Source organism: Anastrepha obliqua, chromosome 4, assembly GCF_027943255.1.
Source record: "Anastrepha obliqua isolate idAnaObli1 chromosome 4, idAnaObli1_1.0, whole genome shotgun sequence".
NCBI classification, from domain to species: Eukaryota; Metazoa; Arthropoda; class Insecta; order Diptera; family Tephritidae; genus Anastrepha; species Anastrepha obliqua.
The window spans coordinates 21,113,094-21,140,320 of NC_072895.1; the positions used below are offsets into that span (position 1 = coordinate 21,113,094).

The window sequence follows — 27,227 nt, forward strand, 5'->3', positions numbered from 1 at the left end:
ATGAATTAGACAGCTGCAGACGAGCCGTAGAGCGCGTAAAGGTAAAAAAAGTTTTCTTTTTGACTTTTATTTGTGGGGGTATGTAAAGTCCAAATGCTTTGTAAATAAACCAGGTGCAATTGAAACATTGGGAACTAACATTATTAAAGTTATTCCTGAGATACCAGCCGAAGTCCTTCAGCGAGTCGTTCAAAATTGCTGTTGACGGATGGCCGAATTACGACGCAGTTGTGGACAACATTTGAAAGGTATTGCCTTTGAAAAATAAATGCCATTAATTGTTCTATACAAAAATAATAAAGATTCCCCATTCAATTTGAATTTTCGCTCCACAAAAAAAAAATGATTAGATTGGCATACAATGTTTATTATTTGTCTTCAGCTACGAAGTTGCCTCTTTGCAAATTCTTTCTCTTAATAAGCTGCAATAATAACAAACAAAAAACAGCCAATGCACTGGACAGATAGAACGCAAAATTTTCAGGATTTTTTCCGTAGATGTACTCATGGTGGTTATTTAAATGATGCCATTTTTTACCTATAATTGTTAAGAGCTGTATTTTTAATAAAAATAGTGAAATCTGAAAGAATTTAAATTTTGGCATATTTTATTATATTTTAAAACAACATCTAGGCGCGTCTTTTGAAAGATCCTTTACTAGTTTTAAATCACTTTGTATTGTATGTAATTATGTAACAAATTTCAAGAGCAGCTGTGCGCTCAATATTAATTGTCACCAACAACTGTTATGAAAAAAAATACCCAAACACAATTTAATTTATTTTTTTAATATTTTTTTGAAGCTCATATTTTTGTGATCCAATGATGACCGTTCGTAGGTTTAGTCACTCGTTCAGGGTAGTCACAATACCGCACTAATAGACGAATGTCATGACATGAAATACATATTTTACGTGACGAGTGGAACATTCAATTATGTGACGATTTGGCTCCAAATTTTTTCAAAACTACAAAGCAATACGTAACATATATTCATGTGGCGTATTTACCGGTAACAAATGGCAACTGTGATATAGTGAATATGAGATTTTTTTTTTTAAGATTTAATAAACTACAATAAACACGTACTAAGGAAATGTAATTTTTTATATTGAATAAGCACTTCTCTTTTGAGTTGCTTTGCATGATGTATTGACGTAGTCATTTTACGACTGCTCAAATGCAGTCACAGTCTCACCTCTAATGCCAGTTGAACGCCAAAAAATTCGCAACTCACGTATTAGTTCAGATTTTCACTAATGTGGGATTTTCACTTTCGACCGCCTTAGCCGAATGATCGAAAAAATAGTACAAAAAGGGACAGGATATGTTAGTGGTTGCTGAGACATACAAACAAAAAAAAATAATAATAATAATTGGCGCGTACACTTCTGTTAGGTGTTTGGCCGACTCCTCCTCCTATTTGCGGTTTGCGTCTTGATGTTTCACAAATGGAGGGGCCTACAGTTTTAAGCCGACTTTAAACGGCAAGTGGGTTTTCATGGCGGAAATTCACTTGGAGGTTTGCCATTGCCTGCCAAGGCAAAAAAACTCTTTTCTATCATTTTGGTGTTTCATGCACTGAGATTCGAACCTACGCACTTTCTTGCCGATGGTAATTACGATGGTAATTACGAACCAACCCATTCGATGGTAATTACGAACCAACCCATTTGGTTGCCGAAACATAGGGGATTTTTTTTTGTGCAAGCCTTTTTGATTTGAATTGTAAGTGAAATATTTCTCGATCTAAGCGGAAGCAAATAACTATTTACTATAGGATTTTTCCGTATTTTCCGAAAAAAAAATCCAATAATTTTTTGGGTAAAAAAACTCAAAAACTTTTTTCTATTTTTTCTTTTCAAATTTCATCGTTTTTATTTTTGTTAGGGAGCTAATTTTGATTAAAAAAGAAAATATGGGAACTTTATATAAAACTAAAACAAAAAATTAAAAAAAATATATATGTTAACGATTATTTTGGTAAAGAAATTCAGACATTTAAAAAATTTTTTATTTTGATTTCGAGGTTTTTATTTTTTTAGGGAGCTAATTTTGATTAGAAACAAAAATATAGAAGTTTTGTCTTCAAATAATAAATTAAATAAAATTAAAAATAAAAGATTAAAAAGAGGAGGAAAAAATTCAATCATTAAATTTTTTTTTGTTAGAGAGCCAATTTTGATTTAAAGAAATATGGGAGTTTTGCCTTTACAAAAAAACTTTAAACAAAATTAAAGAAAAAATATTAAAACAAACTAAAAATTGCAACGATAATTTTGGTAAAAAAATTCAAAGATTAAAATGTTTGTTTTTATTTATTTATTATTTTTGTTGAGCAGCTAATTTTGATTAAAAAAAAATGAGAGTTTTGTCTACAATAAAACTTTAAATAAAATTAAGGGGGAAGTCTACTGTGACAAGGGGAAAAGCAGGCTTATTTTCCGGATTTTATTTCTAACAAAATATTGCTCGTACATAAAATCTATTTAAACTCTTATCTTTATTATATATTTAAGTTTTTGAAGAAAAAAATTTTAAGTCAAAATATTCAAAATGGCCGCTGTGGCACTTCTGCAAGCGCAGGTCCGCTTTTCTTAGGTGCCTAAACGGTGTACATGAAATCTTACGTTTCGGTGATCTAAAACAAAAAAACAAAATATTGTTATCATATACATAGAATTGACTCTCGTCTGACGTAGGATTATGTCGATAAAAAATTTTGGCGTTGAAAAAAAAATTCTTGAAATTTTTTTCTTTTTTTTTGCCTAAAATTGATGTTACTATTGTTTATAACAATTTAACAAATAACGATATCAAAAAAATCCTATGTCAGACGAGAGACACTATTACAGAGAATATATAATTAAATTTTTAAGCTGATTCATTTATCAGAACTCGAGATATCGTGTACACCGTATACAAAAACTTAGTTTCGAGAAAAATGCGTTTAAAGTTTCATGTGCCGCAGGTATGCGCTTTGGAGCGCTTCGGGAAAAGGTCGAAATTTCAACGAAGAAAAATTTAGCCAGCTGTAACACATATTGTACCTTATTTAAGAGGGTTCAAAGTATTTTTTAAGCTAATAAAAAAAAAATCGATTTTTTGAAAAATTCACAGTAGATTTCCCCCTTAAAGATAAAAAATTAAACACAAAAATAAAATTCCAACAATAATTTTGGTAGAAAAATTCAAGCATTTAAATTTTTCTTTGTTTTAAAATTTCGATGTTTTTATTCAAATAAAATTTTGATATTATTTTAAAATATTTTAAAGTTAAAGATAAAAAATTAAACAAAAAAATATTTCTTTTGGGAAAAATTCAAACATTTAATTTTTTTCTTTTTCAAATTTCGACGTTTTTATTTTTTGTTCGAGAAGCTAATTTTTATTAAAAAAGAAAATATGGGAGTTTTGTTTTTACAATAAAACTTTAAATAAAATTGAAGATAAAAAATTTCAAAAAAAAAAAAAATAAAAATAAATAAAAAAAATAATAAAAAAAATAAATAAAAAGGTAAATAAAAAAGTAAATGAAAAGATATAAAAAAATAATAATTAAAAAACAAAAAAAAATTAATAAGAAAATAAAAACAATTAAAAAAAATACAAAAATTAATAATATAATAATTAAAAAAATATATAAAAAATAATAATATAATAATTAAAAAAATATATAAAAAATAATAATAATTAAAAAAAATATAAAAAATAATAATAATTAAAAATCAAAAAAATTAATAAAAAAATAAAAACAAATGATAATAAAAAAAAATTTAAAAAATATTAAAAAAAAATAAAAAGATATCAAAAAAAAAATTTTCAAAATTAAAAAGAAAATTTAAAAAATTAAAAAAAAATTTAAAAAATTAAAAAAAAATTTAAAAAATTAAAAAAAAAAAAATTAAAAATTAAAAAAAAAATTAAAAAAAAAAAAAAAAAAAAATTAAAAAAAAGTTAAAAAAAATTAAAAGAAAATTAAAAAATTAAGAAAAAAAAATTATTACAAAAAAATAAAAAAAGTAAAAAAATAAAGAAAATTAAATAATAAAAAAGTAAAGAGTAAAAAAAAATAAAAAAAATTCCAGAAATAATTTTTGTAAACAAATTCAAACATTTTAAAATTTTGTTTTTCAAATTTCGACGTTTTTATTGTATTAAATAAACTTCAAATTTTACAATAAAACTTTTTATGGAGACACAAAGCTTCTTGATTGAATTTTGATCTTGAACGCACTTTTCCGTCAGGGTGCCGTGCAATCGATCAACGTGCAACACCCAACTGCCAACGTGCCATAAAGGAAGAAAAAATGCCCTTTTTGAATACTGATATTTTTAATTGAAGTTCACTGTTTAGAATAAACTTTGCAAATTTGGCAAATATCAAACCACAACTTCTCCTCAATCCCAAATACTTATGGGGTATATTTATTTTTATTTCGATAAGTGAGTGGGTGTTTATAAGTGTTTTGTATACTACATATAATTACCCCTTATTTGTATTGAAAACTACTGGACTTTCTAGATACATATATACACACACGTTTTATTTAATTATTAATAACATAATTTTCTCTTCCATTTCGTTTCAGGTTGGTATTTACGGTGTTCTCAGCTGATAGAAAAAGATAAAAATATTACTGCTACTAACAGTCTTCAATTCGCAACTAGAACGCAAAACGCGCTGTTCGAAATTTTCCAAACCAAAAATAAACCAGATATGATACCTTTTATTGCGAATGCGAATTATAACAAATACAAAAAATATGTTAATTTACAAACGGAAAGTGGCACAAATGATATGAAGAAAATTGGGGTGAATTGCTAAAACATAATTTGAAAATTATTACAATACGCGTTTCATCAATTATTTGCTATTGCTTTTTCGATCAGTGTATTGGTTGATGTTTACATGCTTTGTGTAGAATTAATCCGCGATTCGCTAATTCTAAATTTAATTTAATTTAACTGTCTTATTGGCTCAATTGAAAAAAAAAAACAAAAAAAGTTCCGCTTACGTTGGCGCGTTATAGGGTATAGCGCGATCGATATTCGCCGAGATTGCTTTTTGTTACGATTTTTCTATTTATTTTAATCACGTCCACATGCCACTCGCGTTTTTCTTTATTATGTGTTTTTTTTTGTTCTTGATCGTTTAATTTTTGTTACTATTTGTTTTCTGTGTGCCGCTGTTGAATGGCCGCTGTTCGTTCGCAAAGTGTCTTTAAGACTCAATGTCGCCCAACAATTTTCTACAAAATCGACACTTTACGAGCGTCAATATTTTTGTTTATATTTTATTCGCCGTTTCTACGCCGTTGAATTCGGCAATTGGGTTTTTTTTTCTTATTTCTGTTTTTCAATACGTTCTTCGTACTTTCGCCACGGAATTTTGTAAATTTTTATTTTTGGTGTCTACCCACGCCTTTATTGCATTTTGCGCTTCGCAAACAAATCGATCTGTGGATGGATAACTTTGACGATGGCGGAATCATTGTCGTCGCGCGTATTTTGCTAATTTCTTTTCTAGTTATTTAATTCTCTATATAACTATAGTTAAATGAAAATACGAGGCATTTAGATAAACGTATCGTTTGTTATAGTTTTACTTCTTTCGAGTGCGAATTAAAATTACCTACGAAATCAGGTATGACTTCTGAGAATGCGGGTGAAAAGCGAAAAACATGGAGTGGCAAATGGCAAACATGATTTAAAATCGCCACTTGAGCATTTATGAATATGTGCGTGTAAAGTTAATAGAATAAAGCGAAAAGGTTTGGATATAAAAAAGTGATTTTAAATATTTGAATTTCGTTTTTCTTTACTCCTATTTAGTGGAGATAAAAATTTTTATAAAAAAAAAAATACAAAAAAAATTCAAACAAAATAAATCTATATAATTATGTCAAAAGTGCTGTGTTTATTACGTTTAAAGCTAAAAATAATTTATAAAATACCCATTACTGTGATTACAATTAAATTATGACATCCGTTACAATGAATATGGTTTTCTTAAAGGATTTACGAACCCGCATCCGAGGATATATTCATGTACGTATGAAAGTAATATCGTTGTTTTTTATAGAGCAATTTTTTGGCTTTATTTATGAACAGACAATCATAAGTGTTTTCCCGCAAAAAATGTCGCCTTGTTATATTCCGACATTACGAAAGTACAGCGTCCGGCACTCGAAGTGTAACCAATTAAAAAGGCCATAAATTTAGTTTGGAAAATTACTTTTATTCAATTCAAAGTAAAAAATTTTGTGAAAATAATACAAAATTAAAAAATAATTTAATTTTGCTCGATGTGACCATCTTTTGCCTTGACTATGACCTTGAGACGGTCCAGCAATGAATCGCAAGCTGCCCGAATATGACTTGCCGGTATTTTGGCCTACTCGCGGAAAATGTCTTTTTTCAGCGTCTCGAGACTGGTGAATATTTTAAGAAAGAGAATAATCCATGGGATTCGTACCTGGTGAATTTGAGTGCCGTTGTGTGGACGTAATAAAGTTCGGAACGTTGTGTTTTAGCCATTCTTGGTTCTCTCGAGCTTAGTGAGACGGTGCCGAGTCCTATTGAAACGTCCATGGTCTGGCACCATGGTCAAAGCAGCCTCCAGAATACTTTCCCGATTATATTTTTATTTACCTTGACACCAGGCTCGATGAAAACGATTGGAGAGCGCCCATCTAAGGTTACAACGGCCCAAACCATTACCTGTGGCGGGTGCTGCCTTCTGGTGGTCAATCGATTACTCAAATTCACGTATGAACGGTCGATCAAATAAACCCTATAGTTTTGGGAGTTTAGGAATTGCTCAGTTTGAAAAATTGTCTCGTCAGAAAACACAATGTTCGGAAATTGATCGATTTCGGTGAAGCGAAGCGATTCCTTTGCTCTCTTAACTCTGACTTGTTGCTGTTTTGGGGTGAGATCATGCGCCTTTTGGATCTTGTAAGGCTTGAGCTTGAGATCATTTTTCAGTATGTGGCGGATGTTACGGCCAGATTTTGTCAGTTCATTCATCATTTGATTGACACTTCGTCGGGGATTTCGTTCAAGTCGCTTCTTCACTTTTTGCACCATTTCACGTGACTTTGCAGTCTTTCGATAACCACCTCCATGACGTTTCACGATGTTACCTGTATCATTGTGACGAGTAGTGGTGCGATAACAAAAGTTTTATTTACTTTAAGGAGCTCGAGCTGACGAACAATCGCTGGTTGTGATTTTCCAGCCAAATATAATGCAATCCCACTATTACGTTTGAAATCCATTAATAATTTTCTTTTTTCGCGTTTACAGGTGTTTCTACGCGCTTGTAAACAATACTCTGAACTGCCATTTATCCAACTAACAGACAGCCGATGTCAATGCAACAGCTGCGCCTTGGGTCTGAAGTTGGTTACGCTTCAAGCGCCGGACCCTGTAATAAAATGGTTTAGAAACCAGATGATTCCGCTAGGAAATATTGAGATTTATCCTTTCCCAAAATATAAGGGCACCTTGATAAATTCTAAATTTATCATAGCTGCGACCTCAGCCTGAAGGACGCTGGAATGAACTCATAAATAAATATCAAAGAGAGTAGCAAAAGGAAGAGATTACCAAGAAAACCTCAGTCTGCTATTTAAGCTACTTTTCAAGTGCGCACCACTGCACAAATAAATCAACTTGCTCTGCTAGCAACAGCAGCAGTTTATGACGGACTCCTGGACTGCGGTCTTTTACTTATTGTAAAACCAAAAACCTGTTGAGTTTATTTCCTCTTTACTTTCCCCATTAATCTAGCCACAACTGTGTGCAATTGTGAATGAATATTCGTAATAATGCTTGCAGCTGTTCCGGCAACCACAATCCTGTATCTATACATGCTTTATGCTTTATTTTGTCAGATCGTGACACCCATAAAAGTAATTTTTGTCACCCATCGTAAAAAGTATAGCGACTTTTTTGTGGTCAATTGTACGAAACGAATTTTACATATTAAAAAATAAAAGTAAAGTATTCTTAAGCAATAAAAAGTTATTTGTGTTTTAATTGTTCGTAAATAAAAATAAAAAATGAAGGAAAGCAGTGAAAATTATTTCCATTTATTTGATTCAAGAAAAAGTCTGGAAGTCTAAATTTTGATGTCACTGATCTTAAGTCCAACTCGTTATGTATAGAGTTCCATATGAGAAACGAAAGAAACATTAAATACTCGTACAGCAACAACGGTATAAGATATCAAAATGATTGTGGCTTTATATTGAAGTTATATTATATTCATGCAATTATGTACGAAATAGTTCATTTCTTGGAATGTTGGAATGTTGCCCTCAACCCTGTAGACCGAGGACTTAAAGTAGTCCCAAAGAAAATATTCGGTAGTTGTCAAGTTGCAAGATGTTGTTGTTGTAGCAGTGTAAACATTACTCATGCATGCACGGGGAATGCTGCTGGTGTGACGGTCCTTAGCCGTATAAATGTGTATCTGGTTTGTTCCGGTAACGTAGATTCGACTATCGTGGGAACGCATGATCGCATGATCGCGGCGGCCAATTGACGAACCCTCGGCGTGAGATGACCCTATCGTGAAACTTCTGCTGCACAACTTCGAGATTACGTCGCTTGTATGGCTTAGAACGTCGTCTTGTTGGTGCTATTTACTATATCGATGCTGTCGTGGTCTGCCCACAGAAAATTTGTCAATATCGCTTTATAGTGAGGTCTGTTGACGGTAACGGTATGTTCTTCCTTATTTTCAAAAAAAATAGGGCCCGCTGATTGCGCCATGCCATAAACCGTGTCAAATAGTCAGTGTTTGTGCATGTAAGTGATAGTAGGTCGTGGATTGGATTCGAGTACTAGCAATTTTGCTTGCTGACATAGCTGCTGAGCCAAGAATTCAGATCTAAATTGAATGAAATCTGCGGATATGAGCAGGCCACTATTTACTGGGCAAAAAACAAAAAATAAAAGAAAATGAGAGAGCCGATAAGCTTGCTAAGGCAGGCATTCGCTTGCCGAGATTGGGCACGTCAGACATATACCCATCACTCTCCTTCCTGAAAACGGAACTAAATGACGAACTAGCTCTCGAAACGCAGTCAGTATGGGAACATTCAACCTCGTACAAAACTGCCAAAGCTATGCTAAGATCTTGGAATACGAAAACTGCAAACTTTATTTGATCACTGTCTAGGAAAGACTGGACTTGGAGTAATGACGGGACCCTCTCTCACGCCACATCACGCAGCCAAAATAGGAAAATAGGATTAGCCCAGAGCGATGTGTGTAATAAATGGGCTACTTTGCCGCTCTTTGTAGGACTCGACAAATGTGCCTAGGATCAACATATTTTTGTCATCCTTGAAGGATATTGCTGAAAAAAGGCTAAACGGCTTGCTCGCGGAGACGAGCATTAAGAATTATATAAAATAATATCTGCGACTCAAGATACATAGTACTGGGTTACACAATGGGCCCTAGAGGTCTAAGTGAGATCTTTTTTGCAGATCAGGCAGCAGTAATAGCTAGCCTAACCTATCTGTCCACCCCCCCCTTAGTTGGATTATATACATATGTATTAGTGAAAGAGCGTCTTCTCCCAAATTTTTATAATATAATCTTTCAAACTTTGGATAAAATTTAAAAATGTGCAATAAATTTTCATTAAAATTTCAAACTGTGTGAGAATTTTGTAAATATTTCGTTGTCCATTCAAACAAAAAAATTAATTAATCCAATTTTATTTTGTAATAACTTTTTAATAAAACGATTTTATTTTTACAGTCTGTGCCAGAAAAAAAGAAGCGCGATTATTCATGAAGTATAAAAGATATATGTATATTTCAATTTTTTTTACATGAAAGTATGTACAAAACTACGATTCGCAATAACTCAATAAGCCGTGTAGCCTCCATCGTTGTAAGGTATAGCCTGGCATCTTCTTTGAACGAATGCTTTGAACCAGCTTTTCTGCGTAGCCCGTCGACAAACAATCGTAGTCTGGCTTTCCGGCAAAATGCGTTTTCATAATTCCCCACACATTTTCAATGGGGTTGGCGTCTGGGAACTGGGAAGGCCAGTCTGTTACTGTGACGCCATTTTCTTGTTTCCAGGCCTTACAGAGTGTTTTTCTGAGAGTAGTGATTTTGATGATGTGGTACGGTCGGAAATTTTCGCCTCCTTCCGTCGTCGTTAGATGATGTTGATACTCACATCTATTCCCTTTTTAGCAAGAATTGTGCGTGCTTTGCGTAATCATAAAGAAGGGTCCCGATTATGAAGTTGGACGATCACTTTATCCTGCTTTTTGTCGTCACTTGCTTCAAGCGGCGCTCGGAAAAGTCATCAACATTTTTGTACACTTTATACCGCTGATTCCACATCACAACAAACTTTTTTGATTTTTTAATTACTTTTGCAGCCGCGGCCTAAGATAATTTCGTCCCTTTCGAATGCGTGCATCAAAATACCGCCTCGCAAAATTTCGCGTATTTCTCTACTCAATTTGGTTTGATTGCGTTTACGGGAAAGTTTCGAACGACACTAACCTGAGTTAGCACTGGCGTCGTTGCACTTGAGTGGGACTATTACGCAGCGAAAAGGAGAGCGAAATATATCTTGAAGATACAAGAAATAAGCCGGTTCTTTTCTTCTAACACAGAGTGTAAATCTTCCGATAGAGTGATTAGTTTTGCGCTACCCAATGGCGCTTGCCCACCCACTGCGTGTAAAGAAAACATTTATTTCTCTAAATAAGCACCGCCCTAATGTCACTGTGCACAATTTTAGACACGTGTGTAATCAACTTTTGTTTTTATAAAAAATACTTAATTTTTAAAACAAGCAATTGTAGTAAAATTAATAAAAACAAGGAAAAAGTAAGAAATATGCGCATATGTACATACTTACATACATACATACACACATACATGCATATGTAATGGATAAATGCGCATACTTGAGGCAACTGTGTGCGCTTGTCATCGTCGCACCATTTACATAAGTGTCTGTCTGCGCATGAGTGGAAATTTATCACAACACTTCCTCCAAAAGCTGATAGAGGGTAATAAAGAGCTGCATTCATGTGCACAGTGCTTGAGTCATGTAATGCGGATGATAAACAGTGGAAGCAACGAGAGTGGCAGGCAGCATCATCAGCTCGCAGTTGCTGCGGCATCTTCATATGCTTACAACGTATTTATTTATATATGTAAGTGCATGTGTACTCTGAGGTGGAGATGCAAACATAGACAAACTACATACATTAGGGTGCGTCTTATTTCTATGAGATATTTGGCATCATTCCAATTTTATAGTCAAACAAGTGTTTAGAATAGTTTGAGCGCTAACTGCCACTAAACTTATTGAAATTAATGAATTATAATATATTTGAAATTTTCTGTAGATTTTTTGATTAGAAAAGATTTTCCATACTGAATCTATCAGATGTTGAAGGTCAGCTTTTTTCATAGGATTTCAGAACAGTTGTTGGTGCTTTTTATTCGTGACCGCTTGAACCTCAAAAAACTTCTGGAAACGAAAAGTACAAAATTGCTGTATCATTTCATGAACTGGCTCGGGTATTAATGCCAACAGCTTGGCTATGAGACGCCTTGTAATCCGACTTATTGCACCGCACCTAATTTTCGTACAAGGATTGGCGTTGCTGTTGTTGTAGCGATTTACCAAACCCTGTCAGTGCAGTGTAGTCAACGGTCGTCTTCGTCCAACACATCTAACGGTAGACTGAGAAAACATGCAGGTTGCGTCCAGAGGGACAGGAGTATTTGATAAGTATGCTGGTTAGTGTCGAGCGGTGTGCCTTTACATGTTGGATATTGGGTATGTCGGGGTCAATTCTGGATAGTAGTTACGCGGGTCTCGCGAGGCAGCTGAAGCTTTTTGTCTACAATAGGTTGTACTCCGATAACGGCATTCAGGGGTCGAGAGTTTAGAAAGGTGGTAAGGGTCTCCCGCTAAGTGCTTAGTGCTTAGTGTTTGTCTGTATAATGCCCGGTCCAGTAGTTCTAATTATGTTTTGTCCCCGGATCTCGACACTGTAGTTGAAGAGATGCTTCTTGATGTGCGTAGGAGGTGGCTCAGGATCTAGCAAATGTCTGCAGGGGTATCGGTAGCACCCTAGAAGAAATTGCTTGCTGAGCATTTTGATGTGTTTCCTGGCTGGGATTTGGGGTCTAGATAAGGATTGGGGTCTAAGCATTTGCCGGATGTGATAGTTGTGTTCTTCGAATATTCACTTCGTATTGCTTCGCGAAATAAACAAAAAAAGTATTCTGGGAGTTTAAAAGTCAAAGTTTTGTGCTCTCTTTTACTTTTGGTTAAAATATTTTTTTTTATAATTATTAATTTTTTTTTCTTATTTAGATTTTTTATGTAATTTGTTTTATTTAATCTTTTTTTAATTCACTTTTTTTTAATTAATTTTTTTTTATTTAATTTTTTTTTAATTTAATCTTTTTAAATTTTTTTAATTAGTTTTTTTATCTCATTTTTATGTGTTTTTGCTTTGGTTCTTTTACACCTTTGCTCAAGGTTTTTTTTATTTTTTTAATGTTTTTTTTTAATCTTATTTTTTATGTTTTTTTTTGCTTTGGTTCTTTTACACCTTTTTCAAGGTTTTTTTTTTTATTTTTTTAATGTTTTTTGTTTTCATCTTAATTTTTTATGTTTTCTTGCTGTGGTTCTTTTTTTAATTTTTATTTTGTTAATCACTCAGGTTTTTGGCTCATTTTTATTTTTATTTTGTTAGTCACTCAAATTTTAGGGTACTAACCCAATAGTTGAGTCATCAGCATCATCATTTAGCGTTACAACCCAGGTGGGTTTTGCCTTCACGATGATATTCGTTCAGGCCTCTCTGCCTCTTGCTAAATATTTCTAGTTCGTTGCGTCGAGCGTTCGTAGGTCTTCTTTTATGCAGTCCTCTACTCGCCTAAGCAGGAGAGCCCTATTTCTCGTTATCATAGGCCTGTGCTGCATTATTAGTTTTTGAGCTTGTCTTTTTTGTCTTCTATTCTTACAACACGTACAATCCACCTTAGCCTTTGAGCTTTGATGAATTTGGCAATATCTATGCCATGCATACGTTGGAGTAACTCTGCGTTGGTCCGTATTATAAAGGGGGATTTTTTAAGAGCTATAGGAAAATTTTCAAAAAAACACACGTAAAATTCAGAAAAATGAATGACATTTTTATTTAAATCGATAGTACAGTCCATATAATTTAACGTTTGAAGATTATTTCATGCAAATGTTGACCGCGACTGCGCTTCAATTGGCTCATCCGCTTAGTCCAATTTTGGCATATTCTTTCCAATGTTTCGGCAGGTATCTCACATATAAATGTTTTAATGTTGTCTTCCAATGCGTTAGTTGAAGCAGGCTTGTCTGAATAGACAGGAGCTTTAACATAGCCCCACAAAAAATAATCTAAAGGCGTTATATCGCACGATCTGGGTGGCCAATTGACAGGTCCCCAACGTGAAATAAAATGTTCACCGAACTCGGCTCTCAACAAGTCCACATGTCATGCAAGCCAAGCTCTTGCATTTTGGGCAAAAAAAGTTGGATATCATTTCTCGGTAGCGCTCACCATTCACAGTTACGTTACGATTCGCAGCATCTTTGAAGAAATACGGTCCAATGATGCCTCCAGCCCATAAACCGCACCAAACTGTGACATTTTCTGGATACATTGGTAGCTCTTGCAATTCTTCTGGCTGATCTTCCATCCAAAATCGACAATTCTGCTTATTTACGTACCCATTGATCCAAAAATGAGCTTCGTCGCTGAACATAATTTTTCGATAAAAAAGTGGATCTTAAACTTTCTTAACAGAGCACGCATTTTTATAATAAAATTCAATGATTTGCAAGCGTTGTTCGTTTGTAAGACGATTCATGGTTAAATTATAGACCAAACTGAAGATGCTTGACAGTGAAACAAAACACGAAACGTGCGTCAGCTGTTTAAACCAACTTTTTAAAAAGATAATAGCTAAAAAATCACCCTATATAAGCACCTCTTTCGTTTAGCCTAGGGCAATATATCCACTTGCGTATTTTTCTTTCGCAGACTCTGTGAGATTCCGCTTCGGGGGCTGTAATTCCAGCATCTCTGCATACCTAAATTTTTATTTGCATTCTCGCACTTCCAGCAAACGACCTTTAATATCGCTTTCGTAGTTATAAAAAAGTCTTCTAAGAATAATACTCCAAATATTATTTCAATTGGAAAGGCACACCCTAATACACACATACATATGTACAATGCATATTAACGCTGCCGCCCTCCCACCACTCTAGTAATTTCGCAATGAATTCAGCTATTGTTACTATACATTTGAATACCGAGCCCGTGCAAACGTTGCTTATACATTTCCTTATCCCCACTGCTCCTGCCAAATGCTGCTTACACATACTCTTATCTTTGTCTTTTCCAAGTGATGCCGAGTAAGCCAAGGGCGTTTTAGTCGGTCTCAGGAGATGAATTATTTTCGTGATGAAGTGAATCAATTGCAGTTTGCTGCAGACATGAGTGTGAATAGCTTTTCTGTGTGCACAAGTAATCACTGCTTGCCAGTTCTTTGCTGACTACTATTTTCATAGTAATCCACTTTAGATGGATGATTAAGGTAGTGGTAAAAATAAAAATATGTGTCCCACACACCTTCGGCAGGTGTTTAATTGGGTCGGGTACATTTATTCTTCCACTTGTGAAATTCGCCACAAATGGCGAAACTTTTTATGATAAGCTTTTTACGCAGGCGAAATGCATCCGCAGCGATTGCTCGTTATTGGAAAAATACATTTTCTAGGATGCCAAAATGTAAAGCAATAAAGTTCTCCAAACTTTTTATGATTATTCTTTAGTATTTCATGTAGAAGTACTCAAAATATATAAAAAACAGCTTTAAGGAAAGTTAGCCTTATCAAGCAGTGCGTTAAGTGCGTCAGGTGCAACATTTTAAGTAACAGCTTTGTAAAATTTTGTCTTTAGTAATTAAATTTGGACAAATTTCTAACGCAATGGTAAGTTTTTAGCTTAAAAATGGAATATATTCGAACTCTGTGAATATATTTGAGTTCCGCTCAGTCTAGATCACCAAGCTGACCTTTAAGATTCTGTGTTTCAGAAATTGCAGGAATATTTGAAACCAAAAAAACCAAGTAAAGTTTTGTCATACATTTTTTGCCTTTCAATTTTTCTTTTTGTACATATGTATATATGAGGGTCGAGAAAAACTCTCTTTGAAAAAGTACCTCCAATTTGTTCACCCTTTACATAAAATACATTTGATTCTATATTTAATCATTATTTGTTTTGTCTAAAGGCTAAAGAGCACTTCAAATGCAATTTTATTTGGTAAATCGGTAAAATTGTACAAAACCTACAACGACTAACAGCTTAATGGGCTCGGCGTGAAAACCCCTTACATATCATGCATACGTACATAGATATATACATACATACGCTCGTAGGTATTTACTTACCTCCTCTGGCAGAGTGTTTCGTTGATGGCATGGCTCATATTTCTTGATGCTTCATGTTTTTCCATCTGTTTGGTGAATCGAAATTAACCTAAATTGTGACAGCAGCCATTGCAACAAGCGTGAAAAATATTAAATTTCTCACTTCAACTTATACGTTTTTTCATTTCGTTCCGTATTTCACAGCTTTTCTGATTGATTGCTCAAGACAGAGATGTAAGCTAGAAGATTGTGTAATTTTACCTTAATTGAAACACTTGTTATTTATTTGTGAGTGTGCAATGTACATACATTCATACGTACCTGTATATACAGTGGCAGAAATATTGCTAGACGCCTTTAAATTTTTGCATTTTTTTATGCAATCACTTTTTTTTCAATTGAACTTTGTGCTTAATTGGAATACAGATATGTTCTTTTTATATAAAGCGCGTCCGATTAACTTAGATTTAACTTAACTAATACATATTAAATAAAAATAAATAAATAATTAAAATAATTAAATAAAAAACAAAAACATAAATAACAATAAATAAATCAAAAAATTAAAAACAACTAATAGAGAAAATATATCCAAATTATATATAAAAAGAGTGAAAAAAGATAAATTACAAAAAAAAAAAAAAAAAAAAAATAAGTCAATAAAGCAAAACATTAATAAAAAAAAGTTATTAATTAAAATATATAATTAAAAAAAAAAATTAATAAATAAGTAAAATAAACTAAAATAAAACATTGATTAGAAAATAAATAAATTAAAAAAATAATAATTAAAAATAAAAAATTAAATAAAGAAATCAATTAATAAATATTATAAAAATAATGATTAATAGAAAAAAATCTAAAAAATAATTCATATATATTAAAATGAAAAAAAAAAAAAAAAATTAATTAAAGAAAACTAAGTAAATAGAATAATTAAAAAAAAAATGCAAATAAAAAAAAATGAACCAACCAACCAACAAAGAAAAAAATAATAAAAAAAAAAAAAAATAAATAGAACAATAAATAAAACAATAATTAATAGAAAAAAAATTATATATATAAAAGTATATATACAAAACAAATTAAAAAAAAAATTGTTTGAAAATACGAAATTAAATAAAATAAAACAATTAAATAAATAAAACAATAAATAAATAAAAAAGATTTATTAATAGAAAAAAATATACCAGAAAAAATTAATTAAAAAAACTAAACAAATAGAATAAATTAAAAAACATAAAAAGCAAAAAAATAAAAATAGATAAAAAAATTAAGAAAACAATAAATACATAAAAGAAGTAAATGAAACAAAATTACAATAATTAATAGAAAAAATATATAAAAAAGTATATACATAAAAAAATTAAAAAAAGAAATTATTAAATAAAAAAAAATTTATTAAAAATAAAAAATGAAAAAAATAAAAATAATAATTGAATAAGTAAAATAATAAATAAAAAAAATAATAAGTTAATAGAAGAAAAATATATAAAAAGGTGTATAAAAAAATTAAATAAAAACAAAAAATGAAAAAATACCTAAAAAACAAAAAGCAAATGCAAATAAAATAAATAATTAAAAAAAATAGATAAATAGGAAAATTAATAGCTAAAAAAAACAACAAATATGAAATTTAAAACATAAAGGCAATAATACATAAAAAAGTATATATTTAAAAATTAGTTAAAAAAAAAGTAATTAAATAAATAAAACAATAAATAAATAAAAAAAAAATTATTAACAGAAAAAAATATATAAAAAAGTATATATAAAAAAATTAAAAAAAACTAAATAAATAGAATAAATTAAAAAACAAACAAATGCAAATAAAAAAAATAGAAAAAAAATAAATAAAATAGAAAAAACAGTAAAATAAAAAAAACAATGAATAAATAAAAATAAACAATTAATGAACCAAAAAAAAAGTTAAAAAAAAAAACAATTAATAAATAATTAAGGAAAAAAACTTTACAAAGTACTGTACCAAAATTTTCAGCATAAATTCAAAAATTATTAATTTTTTTGTAATTGTTTTAACACAACTTCGTATTATACTCAAGCTTACAACCACACCGATTTATATAAGAATTGACGACATTCTCCAAAAACTGGGATCACTTGACGTGAAATTGCTCTATTGCCATATAGAGGCTTGGTTTAAAAGTATTCAAGGCGACACCTATTAAGCAGTAGCGGAATCGAAATTTTTACGTCATTTTAATATTTCATTTTTCACTTGAACAAACAAAAAATTTGATTACGGTCTGACATTCATTCTTTATTTATAATCCAATTCAAGCTGACGTCTTAGCACATATTTTTCTCTTTGCAATGGAAAGAACCAAAAATCCTAGGTTTACCAGCAACAGAAATATTTAGATAAAAAAAGTGAAAGCACTAAAGGATTTTTCTTCCTCATTTCCAACTGTTTGCCGTTGGATTTGGAGTTTTAACGTGATTGCAGGAGCATTCAAGATGAACCATGAACAATCGATAAATAATCCTGCACTTGGATGCAATTTTGGTTAAGGGTGAAATTGAAGTCAGATGAACTCCATATTTTTTGTAAAGAACTACTTGTAAGTAGAAAAGTTGTTCGGAAAGTTAGTGCCGCATTCGTTAACAATCCATCCACAAGCTGTGAACAGTATTTTGCAGAGCTTGAGGAAAATCCATATAGGGATAGTATAGCATTTCTGGAGGATAATTGGAATAAGTGCAGTGAAGTTGAGAGAAATTATCTAAATTGAATAACAAAAAACTAATTACGTTTAGAAATTCATATTCCTTTATATATCTTCTTCTTACCTTTCAGTCAGCTGAAATTAGTAGGTTATTTCTACCCCAACAGTCACGATTTGGGGTGTAGAAATCAAAATGCTTGAGCCCGAAAAATGTGGCATCACCCTAGTGATCCCGCTTAATTATACGCGCAGGCATACGTTGGTATATGTATAGATGTGTATATGAACTTATTTGTGTGTGGAAATGTTCTATTTGCTTATATAAATGAGTATAAATAGACGTCTATGTTATCATGAAGGAGGAATCCTGCTGGGTGGATAGCCATTTAGTTGATTGTGGTAGTTTGTGATATGAATCAAAACTGATTTGCACCCATTTCACAACGTAAACAATATCCCTGCCGGAAATTGCATGCATCTTTTTCAAAGCAGAAAAATACTGCAAAAATCATAATCAGCATATGAAAAGTATAATCAAAGTTATTTTAAAAGATCCGATTTTACTTTCAGTATAAAGGAGTTAGCTTGTCTAAGACAAGACACTCGGTGGTCTAAGACAAGACACTCGGTGGCCTAAGGTCCATTGTGGTATCAGCATTTAATCTCCATCTCCTAACTAAGTTGACCACTTAGATCTTTTTAAGAGGGTCTTCATAGAAATAATCGCCAAAATATTTGCAATTGACAGAGGAGATGTTGTACCGACTCAAGTGCTTCTTCATCTCCAGAACTCCTACAGAATTCATTGTGAGGCACACCCAGTTTACTGGCTAGTGTGCCAATAGTGCAGTGATCCGTTATAAAACCTGTGAGGACGCTGGTAGTTGATCTGTTGAATAAACATAAAACATTATTTCTCTTTTCTATTAATTCGCTTCTCCGCGGGAGCGATGTACAGAATCAGACCGTTAGCCGGCTCTCAGCGATTTTGAAGGAATCAACTGATTGGCTGACGTAACTGAGGTTATGACAGCGGTTTATTTACGAAAAAACTGAGAGAGAGAGAGAAAAAAAAAAATTGAAGCACTCATCGTGCTTTGTTGCCGTCTGAACACCGACTGATTGGACGAGTGTGTGAATGCGTGGGAAATGAACGGGCAAAAATTTACTGCCAGGTTCCCGCTGACGTGATAATCAAAGTTACGCTCATAATTTTGCTGCGAATGGCCAAATCTGGTAATTTATCATACTTACCTTCGAATGCAACCGCTGCGTTAAGTAGAACTCTAAATTCTAAGACAGTTCAATTTATTTTTACACGTTTTAATTGGGCTTGTCACTTAACTAAACGTATCTGCAATGCCTCGTATAATTAGTTACAGAGCTTAATTAAAAAAAATAATAATTAAAGAATTGGCGCGTACTTTCAGATAGCCAAGCGGCTCTAAAAGCCCTTCTATCAACAACTATCACCTCTAAATTGGTAAATGATTGCCTAAACCTTCTAAATACGTTAGGAAACCTCAACACAGTAACACTATGTTGGATTCCGGGACATGAAGGACATGAGGGAAATGAAATGGCTGATGACCTTGCAAAACAAGGAGCAAATATGCAACTTACTGGTCCTGAGCCTTTCTGTGGACTAACAAAAGGCCACATAAATGAATTCCTTAGGAAATGGGAAGAAAGAAAACTTGCCGCACACTGGCTAAACTGTGCCGGTCAGCGTCAAGCTAAACTACTCATAAGTCCCAACAAAGGAATATCTGACAAACTTCTCTCACTAAACAGAGTAGATCTGCGTCTTTTAACTGGATACCTTACAGGTCACTGCAGCCTGAGGTACCATCTAAATAAGATTGGTCTATCCGAGACCAATGTCTGCCGCTTTTGCGAAATGGACATAGAAAGCTCAGAACATGTGCTTTGTGAATGTCCTGCGTTGGGCAGACAAAGACTTCACCACCTTGGTGGTACCGTAGTATCTCCATGCAATCTTTGGAACAACAAACCCAAAACTGTGCTAAAATTTCTAAAAAGCCTAAAACTCTAGGGTTACAAAATAGGCCTTCACAATAGATCAACTCTGGTCGCAGTGCGCAATGGCCTTCTAATAATAATAATAATAATTGGCGCGTACACTTCTGTTAGGTGCTCCGCTGAGCTCCTCCTCCTATTTGTGACGTGCACTTTAATGTTGTCCCACAAATGGATGACCTAAGTCGAATCCGAACGGCACATGCTTTTTTATGCTATTGCCTGCCGAGGGGCGACCGCTATTAGAAACAACTTTCTATAATTTTTCTGATCCATGCACGGAGATTCGAACCTAAGCACTCCCGAATAGTAGTCACGCACCCAGCCATTCGGCTATGGCGGCCATGAGCTTGATTGCTCAACTGCATCTTTGATTTAGTCATCATCAACTTTCGATCGGTTGACAAGAAGGTTGACCAACTTTGAGTGTAAAATCTTCAAAACGGAGTTGTTTAAACCAAATCTGACGCAAGCGTTCTGTTACTTTTACAGTGATACACACACACAGGGTGGCCAATTAGTGTGTGAATAATGAACTATCGATTTAACTTTCACAGCTAAAATTAGACCCATGATGTGTCAGAAATTGAACACCTCTTCGTAAGTCTCAGCGAAAATGTTAATTTTTGCACTCGACCCAAAAAAAGTTGTGCCTCAACTTATAGCTGAAAAAAATTAAACTGAATCAACAATTATCCAAAAACAATAAGGAAAAATAAACTTCATAGAAGTTTATCGAATGACAGCAAGGTGAGGTTGCGATAAGGTTGCTGCCCACAGTTCCGTCAGCATATATGTACATGCCCTTGTGGTGTCAGCTGGGTCCAAACCCCCTAACTTTTCATCAAACCTGTTCGAGAGCCCTAAGCATCTGCCGTATTTTCAACACAGTTGCTGTACTAATTTTCTCTAAAAACTCGGTTTGCAAAAATGTTGGTCGTTTCCTATAAATTCACGTCACTCACTGAGTAGAAGATGCCTGTCGATTTCTAGGTTTTCTGGCAGCTCCTAAAAATGCCATTGTGACAGATTCCTATTCTTGATTGTCTGCGTTTAGTAGCTTTTATGGTAGCTCCCACATCTTTGGTTAGTTCACACCGATTTGATGTGACCAGGTCTTAATGTTTTGTTATGTTCAACTCTGTGGAACCACTGCATTAGTATAGAAGTACACTTTTTTGAAAATCTATCCGTTTGTGCTGTGTATATTTGTAGCAAGAGGGTAACTTGATTTCTTCTCAAATATAATACTATAAAACTGCGTACTAAAATTTTGTCAAGAAATTCTAATTGAAAACCGTGGAAGGGGGAAAGTGTGTGGGTTTATTAAGTTTTGTATAATATTTGAAAATTGGAGTTATATGGTTTTTGCTCAACAGTGAGTTATACTTTCAAACAAAAATATTGAACATTCAACAATAACAAAAAAGCCACAGCTAGTGTTAAAATTTTATGATGTGCTATCGTGTAGTCTCCAATTTTGTTCACTGTATACTGCATTCGTAGTAACCCTAACGGTATATTCTCTTGCCAATTCAGCATATCTCTCCCATTGACTTTCGTGACCTACTCACTAGCACTGCGATTGGTTAAAAAAAACAAAGGGTCCGAATACCGAGTTTATTTCAGGATTGACAACCCTAGCATATGCAAAAGTACACACACACACACACACACATGCACACATCCATGCATACACACATACATACATTCATACATACATACATACATACATACATACATACATCCATACATACATACATGCATATATGCGTAATAGAGCATTCTTTTCACTTTAACCAGCGTTTGCATGCCATTGGCAATTTTCTATTCTTACGTATCAACCAACCAACGCCAGTATAAAATGTCGTTCAAAGGAAACGATTGACGGTGCGCGCACAGTCATAGCAATACTTGCAAACGCTGATACCAGTCGGTAGAGTAGTTAGGAATTACGGATAGAAATACTGATTCGATGTCTGCATAAACAAATTAAATCAATAAGTAACTAAAAATATTAAAATTGATGACACATAATTAATTTGTGCTGAAAATGCAAAAAAAAACAACGAAATTTTCAATTGCCGTATTGTTGTTGTGGTCACCTGAATTGTTTCAGCGCTACCGCCTCGCCATCATTAGCGGCGCCGTTACATTCGCTGACAGAGAAATTTTGCCTTTCCTACTATTGTTGTGCACTTGTTTTGTTCGTTTTTTTTTGCCTTGTAAGGGCTTCTGCCTTATCGTAGTTCCATTGCCTGTACATATGGATAGTAGTAAATAAATAAAATATTTACCTAAACGCGATTACAAATGCGTTAAATGAAAAACCGAATAGTAGAATAGCAGAAAATGCAAAATCTTATCGCTAGTCAGTCGGTCGTAAGTGTGACGAGTGAGTAAATATGGTAGGTGGTGGTGCAGACGAGTAATGAGAGAGGCCATTCACGCTTCGTAATCTGAATATTACGATTACGATTACGACTACGATTTTTTGCGGTATTGTTGGCTTTTTGTTAATTGAATTTTCGCCTACAAAATATCGAGTAAGAATTGTGGTAATACAGGCGACGTGGTGCGGAAAAGTTCGTTGTTGTGTCGCAGAGCGTCAAGTGTTGTTTACTCGTCGTCTCGTCGTCGTAAGTCAGACAGTTTGGTTGTGGCGTCCAGCTTGCAGTGTTTAAACCGGGCGGCGCAGTGAAGCGGTTGTTACGAGTAGTAATTTTTCGATGGCTTCTCGCCTTTAGACGTGCCGCGAGCACCGATGATAAGCGTGTGAACGTGTGTCCGAAAATCCGTGACAGTTTGCTGCTGCTAATGTAATAAAAGTGTTAAATATAATTTGTGCACATATTTTTCTATATACATATGTACATACACACATACATATATATGTGCAGGTGTATGGAATGCAAAATCGTATAAACAAAGTTTCGGCTGTTAATATTTTAATAATTGTTACGTATTTGATTAACTTTTGTGAACGGTAAAAATGTCAACAGCCCCTGCCCCTGCCTGATCGCCGGTCACCCAACGAACTATTGTGCAAAATGTGAAGTGTGCTTGGATAATGCCAAGAATTCATTGATTATTTTATAAATAAAAATTTTAGCCCAAGTTTTATAAATAGCCATACAACAAAAAAAGCAACACGTGGCCCATTTGACAGAGCTACACACAAGTACACTGTCACAACACGCAGCGCTATCAGTGTACGGAGTGTTGCCAACAAATGTTGTCTCCACCCTCAATGGCACTTCATCCTTCTAACGGAAACAAGACAGCAAGCAGGTGGTTTGTGTGGTGGTGTGGTTGGATGCGTTGAATGTTTGTGTGTGCGGCCAAAAGCGGGCGGGCCTGACTGACACATCCCAAGCTCGTCCATTGCATATGGCCTGTTGCCTGTTTGCATGTTTGCCTGTGTCCATTGCTTTAAATTACTGTCGGAAATTTAATTGTGGCGCTGCTGATGAGATTGCCTACTTATCACTAGTCTTTGTTGTGAGAAATCGAATAATGTCAATGCAAAGGCAAGCGCAGTGGAAGGATGAAAATACAGTGAATTGAAGTCATCACAATGACATTAATTTGAAATTGGAAAAGGGAAATGTGCATATGTATGTACGTATGTTGTATTTGAATTTACTCAGCAGAAATATGAGTAACACTTGTGGTGATACGTTTCATAAGCCTTTAGTAACTGCATTTACAGCGGCGCAAAAAAGTCATGAGACCAATAGTTTTATTAAAATGATAAAGTTTGACTAGCATGAAGTATGTAAACTTGGCTGTACGAGGGAGGTGTGATAAGTGTTTTAACTGGCAATGAAAATAAACAAACATATTGTGTGCTAATTTTGAGGTATATTTTTTTCTCAAGAATACTAAATTTTTACGAGGGCAGTGTGATAAGGCAATAAAAATTGAAAAAATCTTAAAATTTTTAATAAAAAAAAAAATGTTTGCTAATCTTAAGGTGTATTTTCTTAAGGGGGGTAAGGGATAAACGCTAAAAAAAAAACATTTTTTTCATGAATTTATTGTAGCGAAACGGTTCAAGTCAGTTTATTAAAAGTTGTTGCATATTATAAAGTAACATTTCAAGAATATTTGATAAAATTTTCATGTAAAAATATTGCAAAATGAGCGAATGAGAGCACATTTACGTAGACGTCTTTTCAAAAATACATTTTGCAGTAGTCAGCATATCTCAGCGTAGAATCATCTGAAATCAAAAAAATCGAATAATTTAGTTAAATTATGAGTTAAACTTCCCCCCAACGTTTATTTTCATTTTCAGCCATTTGGTAGTCGTTTGAAGTAAAAAGTGATTTTTGACGAAAAAATGCCGCCATTTTGTAGGTGTAAAACCACCTTAATATAAAAAAAAAATGGCGAAAAAAACGTTGGGAGGAGGTTTTTTATATGTAAAATATGCGCCTGTTCGTCCCTCTCCATCCAGCTTGAACATTACTTTCTACTTGCCATCGAAATTGGATGAAAATATAATAATAATAATTAAACGAAAATGTTATAAAATACTTACTCCTGTTGTGCTCATCGTATTATTCCAGAATTTTAATGCTGGAATTATTGTTTTCAGTTCTGTTTGTTTCTTGTTCTTCTCTTTGAAAGTTTCATTATTTTTCATACACAATAGTTTTTAACTGTTATTCTTCGGCAATGTTGCCATCGAAAATTACCCTAATCCACTTAAATTATGAGAATTAAGTCTAATTGTCAATCCGCATTAGTTGCACTTAATTCCTGAGATTATTCCAAATTAAGTCGTTAATCCTTATTAACGCCACCATCTGCCTGGGCTATTAGGAATACTAAAGATGGTTTCGATGAAAATATCCAAATAGTTGGATTAAATCTAAGTAGTTAGAGAATTTATGATTATTTGAAGGCAACTCTGATTAGTTATTTTATTGTATATTGGGCCGGCATAGCCACATGGGTTGGTGCGTGACTTCCATTCGGGAGCGTCTACTTTTGCCATGAAAAAGCTCTTTATAAAAAACCATTTTCCGTTCGGAGTCGGCCTCAAAGTCGGAGGAGCTCGGCCAAATACCTAACAGAAGTGTTCATGCCAAAATTTATTTTTATTTTTTTTTAATTTAATGGTTTAATTAACTTTTTTGCTAGCAAACAAAAAACCTTCGTTTCAAAAACGGCGACGTGGCTCTGTAGGTAATCTATCAAGCTGAAAAAATCTTTAATTTTTTTTCGGATAAAAATTGCAATGTCTGGGGTGATCCAAACGTGGTTCACTCGTCTTTACGTCCATAATATTGTACCTTGCGTCGGCAAAACTTTTACTGTTGGTTTTAATGAAAAGGGAAGCTACAGGATTACCAAAATTATTTATTTTCCTCAAACTTTATCAAAAAAATTATTTATTGCAGATTATTCCGTTCTCAGTGGTAAGAGCGAGTTTGTGTTTGCGCGGACTATACCGCTCTTGGTGAGAAGAGCAAGTTTTTGTGCGCGTGTTATTCCGTCGAATGATGCAAAAGGGTTTAATTATTCTTACAAGATGCAAAAAACAAAAAAAAATCGACTGGCTGAATGTAGCTAAAATTCTACCAACTCGCACCTAAAATAATGTTGTTTTTGTAAAAAATAATATTTAATTATAAGTTGAGCTGTAAAATGGTTAGTTAAAATACTTATCAGTCTGCCCTCGTATATACACGATACATACTCGTATGTGTTTCATAATTATTGTTCGTACAATGAGAAATAAGTAGCTGAATTCGTGCGCTCCAAGGGAAAATATTTCGTTAAACAGAAATGTACGCACAGGTTCAAAAAAATAAGTACACGCGTATTTCTGCTCACTTTTAGTGGCTAAATTTTGTAAACAGTGATTTTTTGTGGATATACATACAAACATATGCAAGTACACACTAATATTTTATTGCAAGATTAAAAAAATATGCAAATACTCGTATAATATCCGATCGAAAAGATGTAAAAAATTTATATGTACCACCAGTAGACACAAAACTGTGTTGGAGATTGTGATAGTTTGGAGTTAAGTAGTGAGAAAGCACGCATTGTTTGTTGTTTGAAATCCATTGGAGCCACATTAGAGTCATAAACTACTTAGGTTTATAAGTCTTATTAGCAAACACCCGGTCTGCGCTGTGCTGCCGTTAAGGTAAAGTATATATGAAAGAGTAGCGAACTACACTAACAAATCTGCAGATATAGAATTCAGAGAGCATACGAGTAAATTTCTCATCTTGGGTTTGGTTGCTTATTCACGCTTATCCCGTTTACTAGAGTTTGGCACACAGCGAACATACACACAAACAGCATGTTTTTTGTTTTTCGAGGGTTCCATTTATTTTTAATGATAATTAATAAATTTGATAAATGCAGAGTGATAGTAAACATTGCAAAACTTTTATTAAAAACCAAGTAGGGTACTCCAATTCATATTTGATTTGTTGAAGTTTGAGAATATTTTAAGAATTTTGAGTATTTTGGCTTATAGACGCGTCGCTTTTGTAATGCAGATGCGCCGCTCTCTCTCTCTTTCAGGAGAGATTAACTTCAAATAAAAAAGCCTGTACTCATTCCAGCTAAGGATGATAGATACCAGGTTTGCTCGTTAGGTATGGTGAAAAAAAATTTTTTTAGGGGAACTTTGTTCACTAAGCTAAAATTCGCTCAGAACCGAATAACGGCCTCTAAAAAATGTTTCACCATGCATCGGAGCATTATTTTTTCCTAGTTATTAGCGTACATTTTTGGGGCTTTATTTTGTACGATGTAGAGAACAGAAGTGTACGCACCAATTATTTATTGTTTTTTTTTTTTTTCAGAGAAGAGATTTTCACCGATTTATCACGTCTTTTGCTAATTGTAATTGTATGTACTCATTATTTTGACCATGAGTGTAGATAATTACAGACTTTTATTGAGCTTTTGTATGTAAACAGTTACTCTGCCAAAACCATATCTTATCAAGCACACCTTTTCGGATAATATTA

At 33.3% G+C, this 27,227-nt stretch overlaps 1 protein-coding gene across 8 annotated transcripts in view; it reads left to right on the forward strand.

Annotated features, from left to right (window-relative positions):
* The window catches only part of LOC129244756 (serine/threonine-protein kinase N), a 155,607-nt gene that overhangs the window by 42,335 nt on the left and 86,045 nt on the right, over nucleotides 1–27,227 (forward strand). The window contains exon 1 of one of the 8 annotated variants that reach the window (XM_054882572.1): nucleotides 5,884–6,052. The exons of 1 other annotated variant lie outside the window; for it this stretch is intronic. In XM_054882572.1, the coding sequence (XP_054738547.1) occupies nucleotides 5,984–6,052 (69 nt within the window). In that variant the 5' untranslated portion in view covers nucleotides 5,884–5,983. Of the gene's footprint in view, nucleotides 1–5,883; nucleotides 6,053–22,772; nucleotides 23,040–27,227 lie in introns of those variants that run through there. 6 more of the 8 variants (XM_054882578.1, XM_054882570.1, XM_054882571.1 and 3 more) reach the window with 6 other exon arrangements.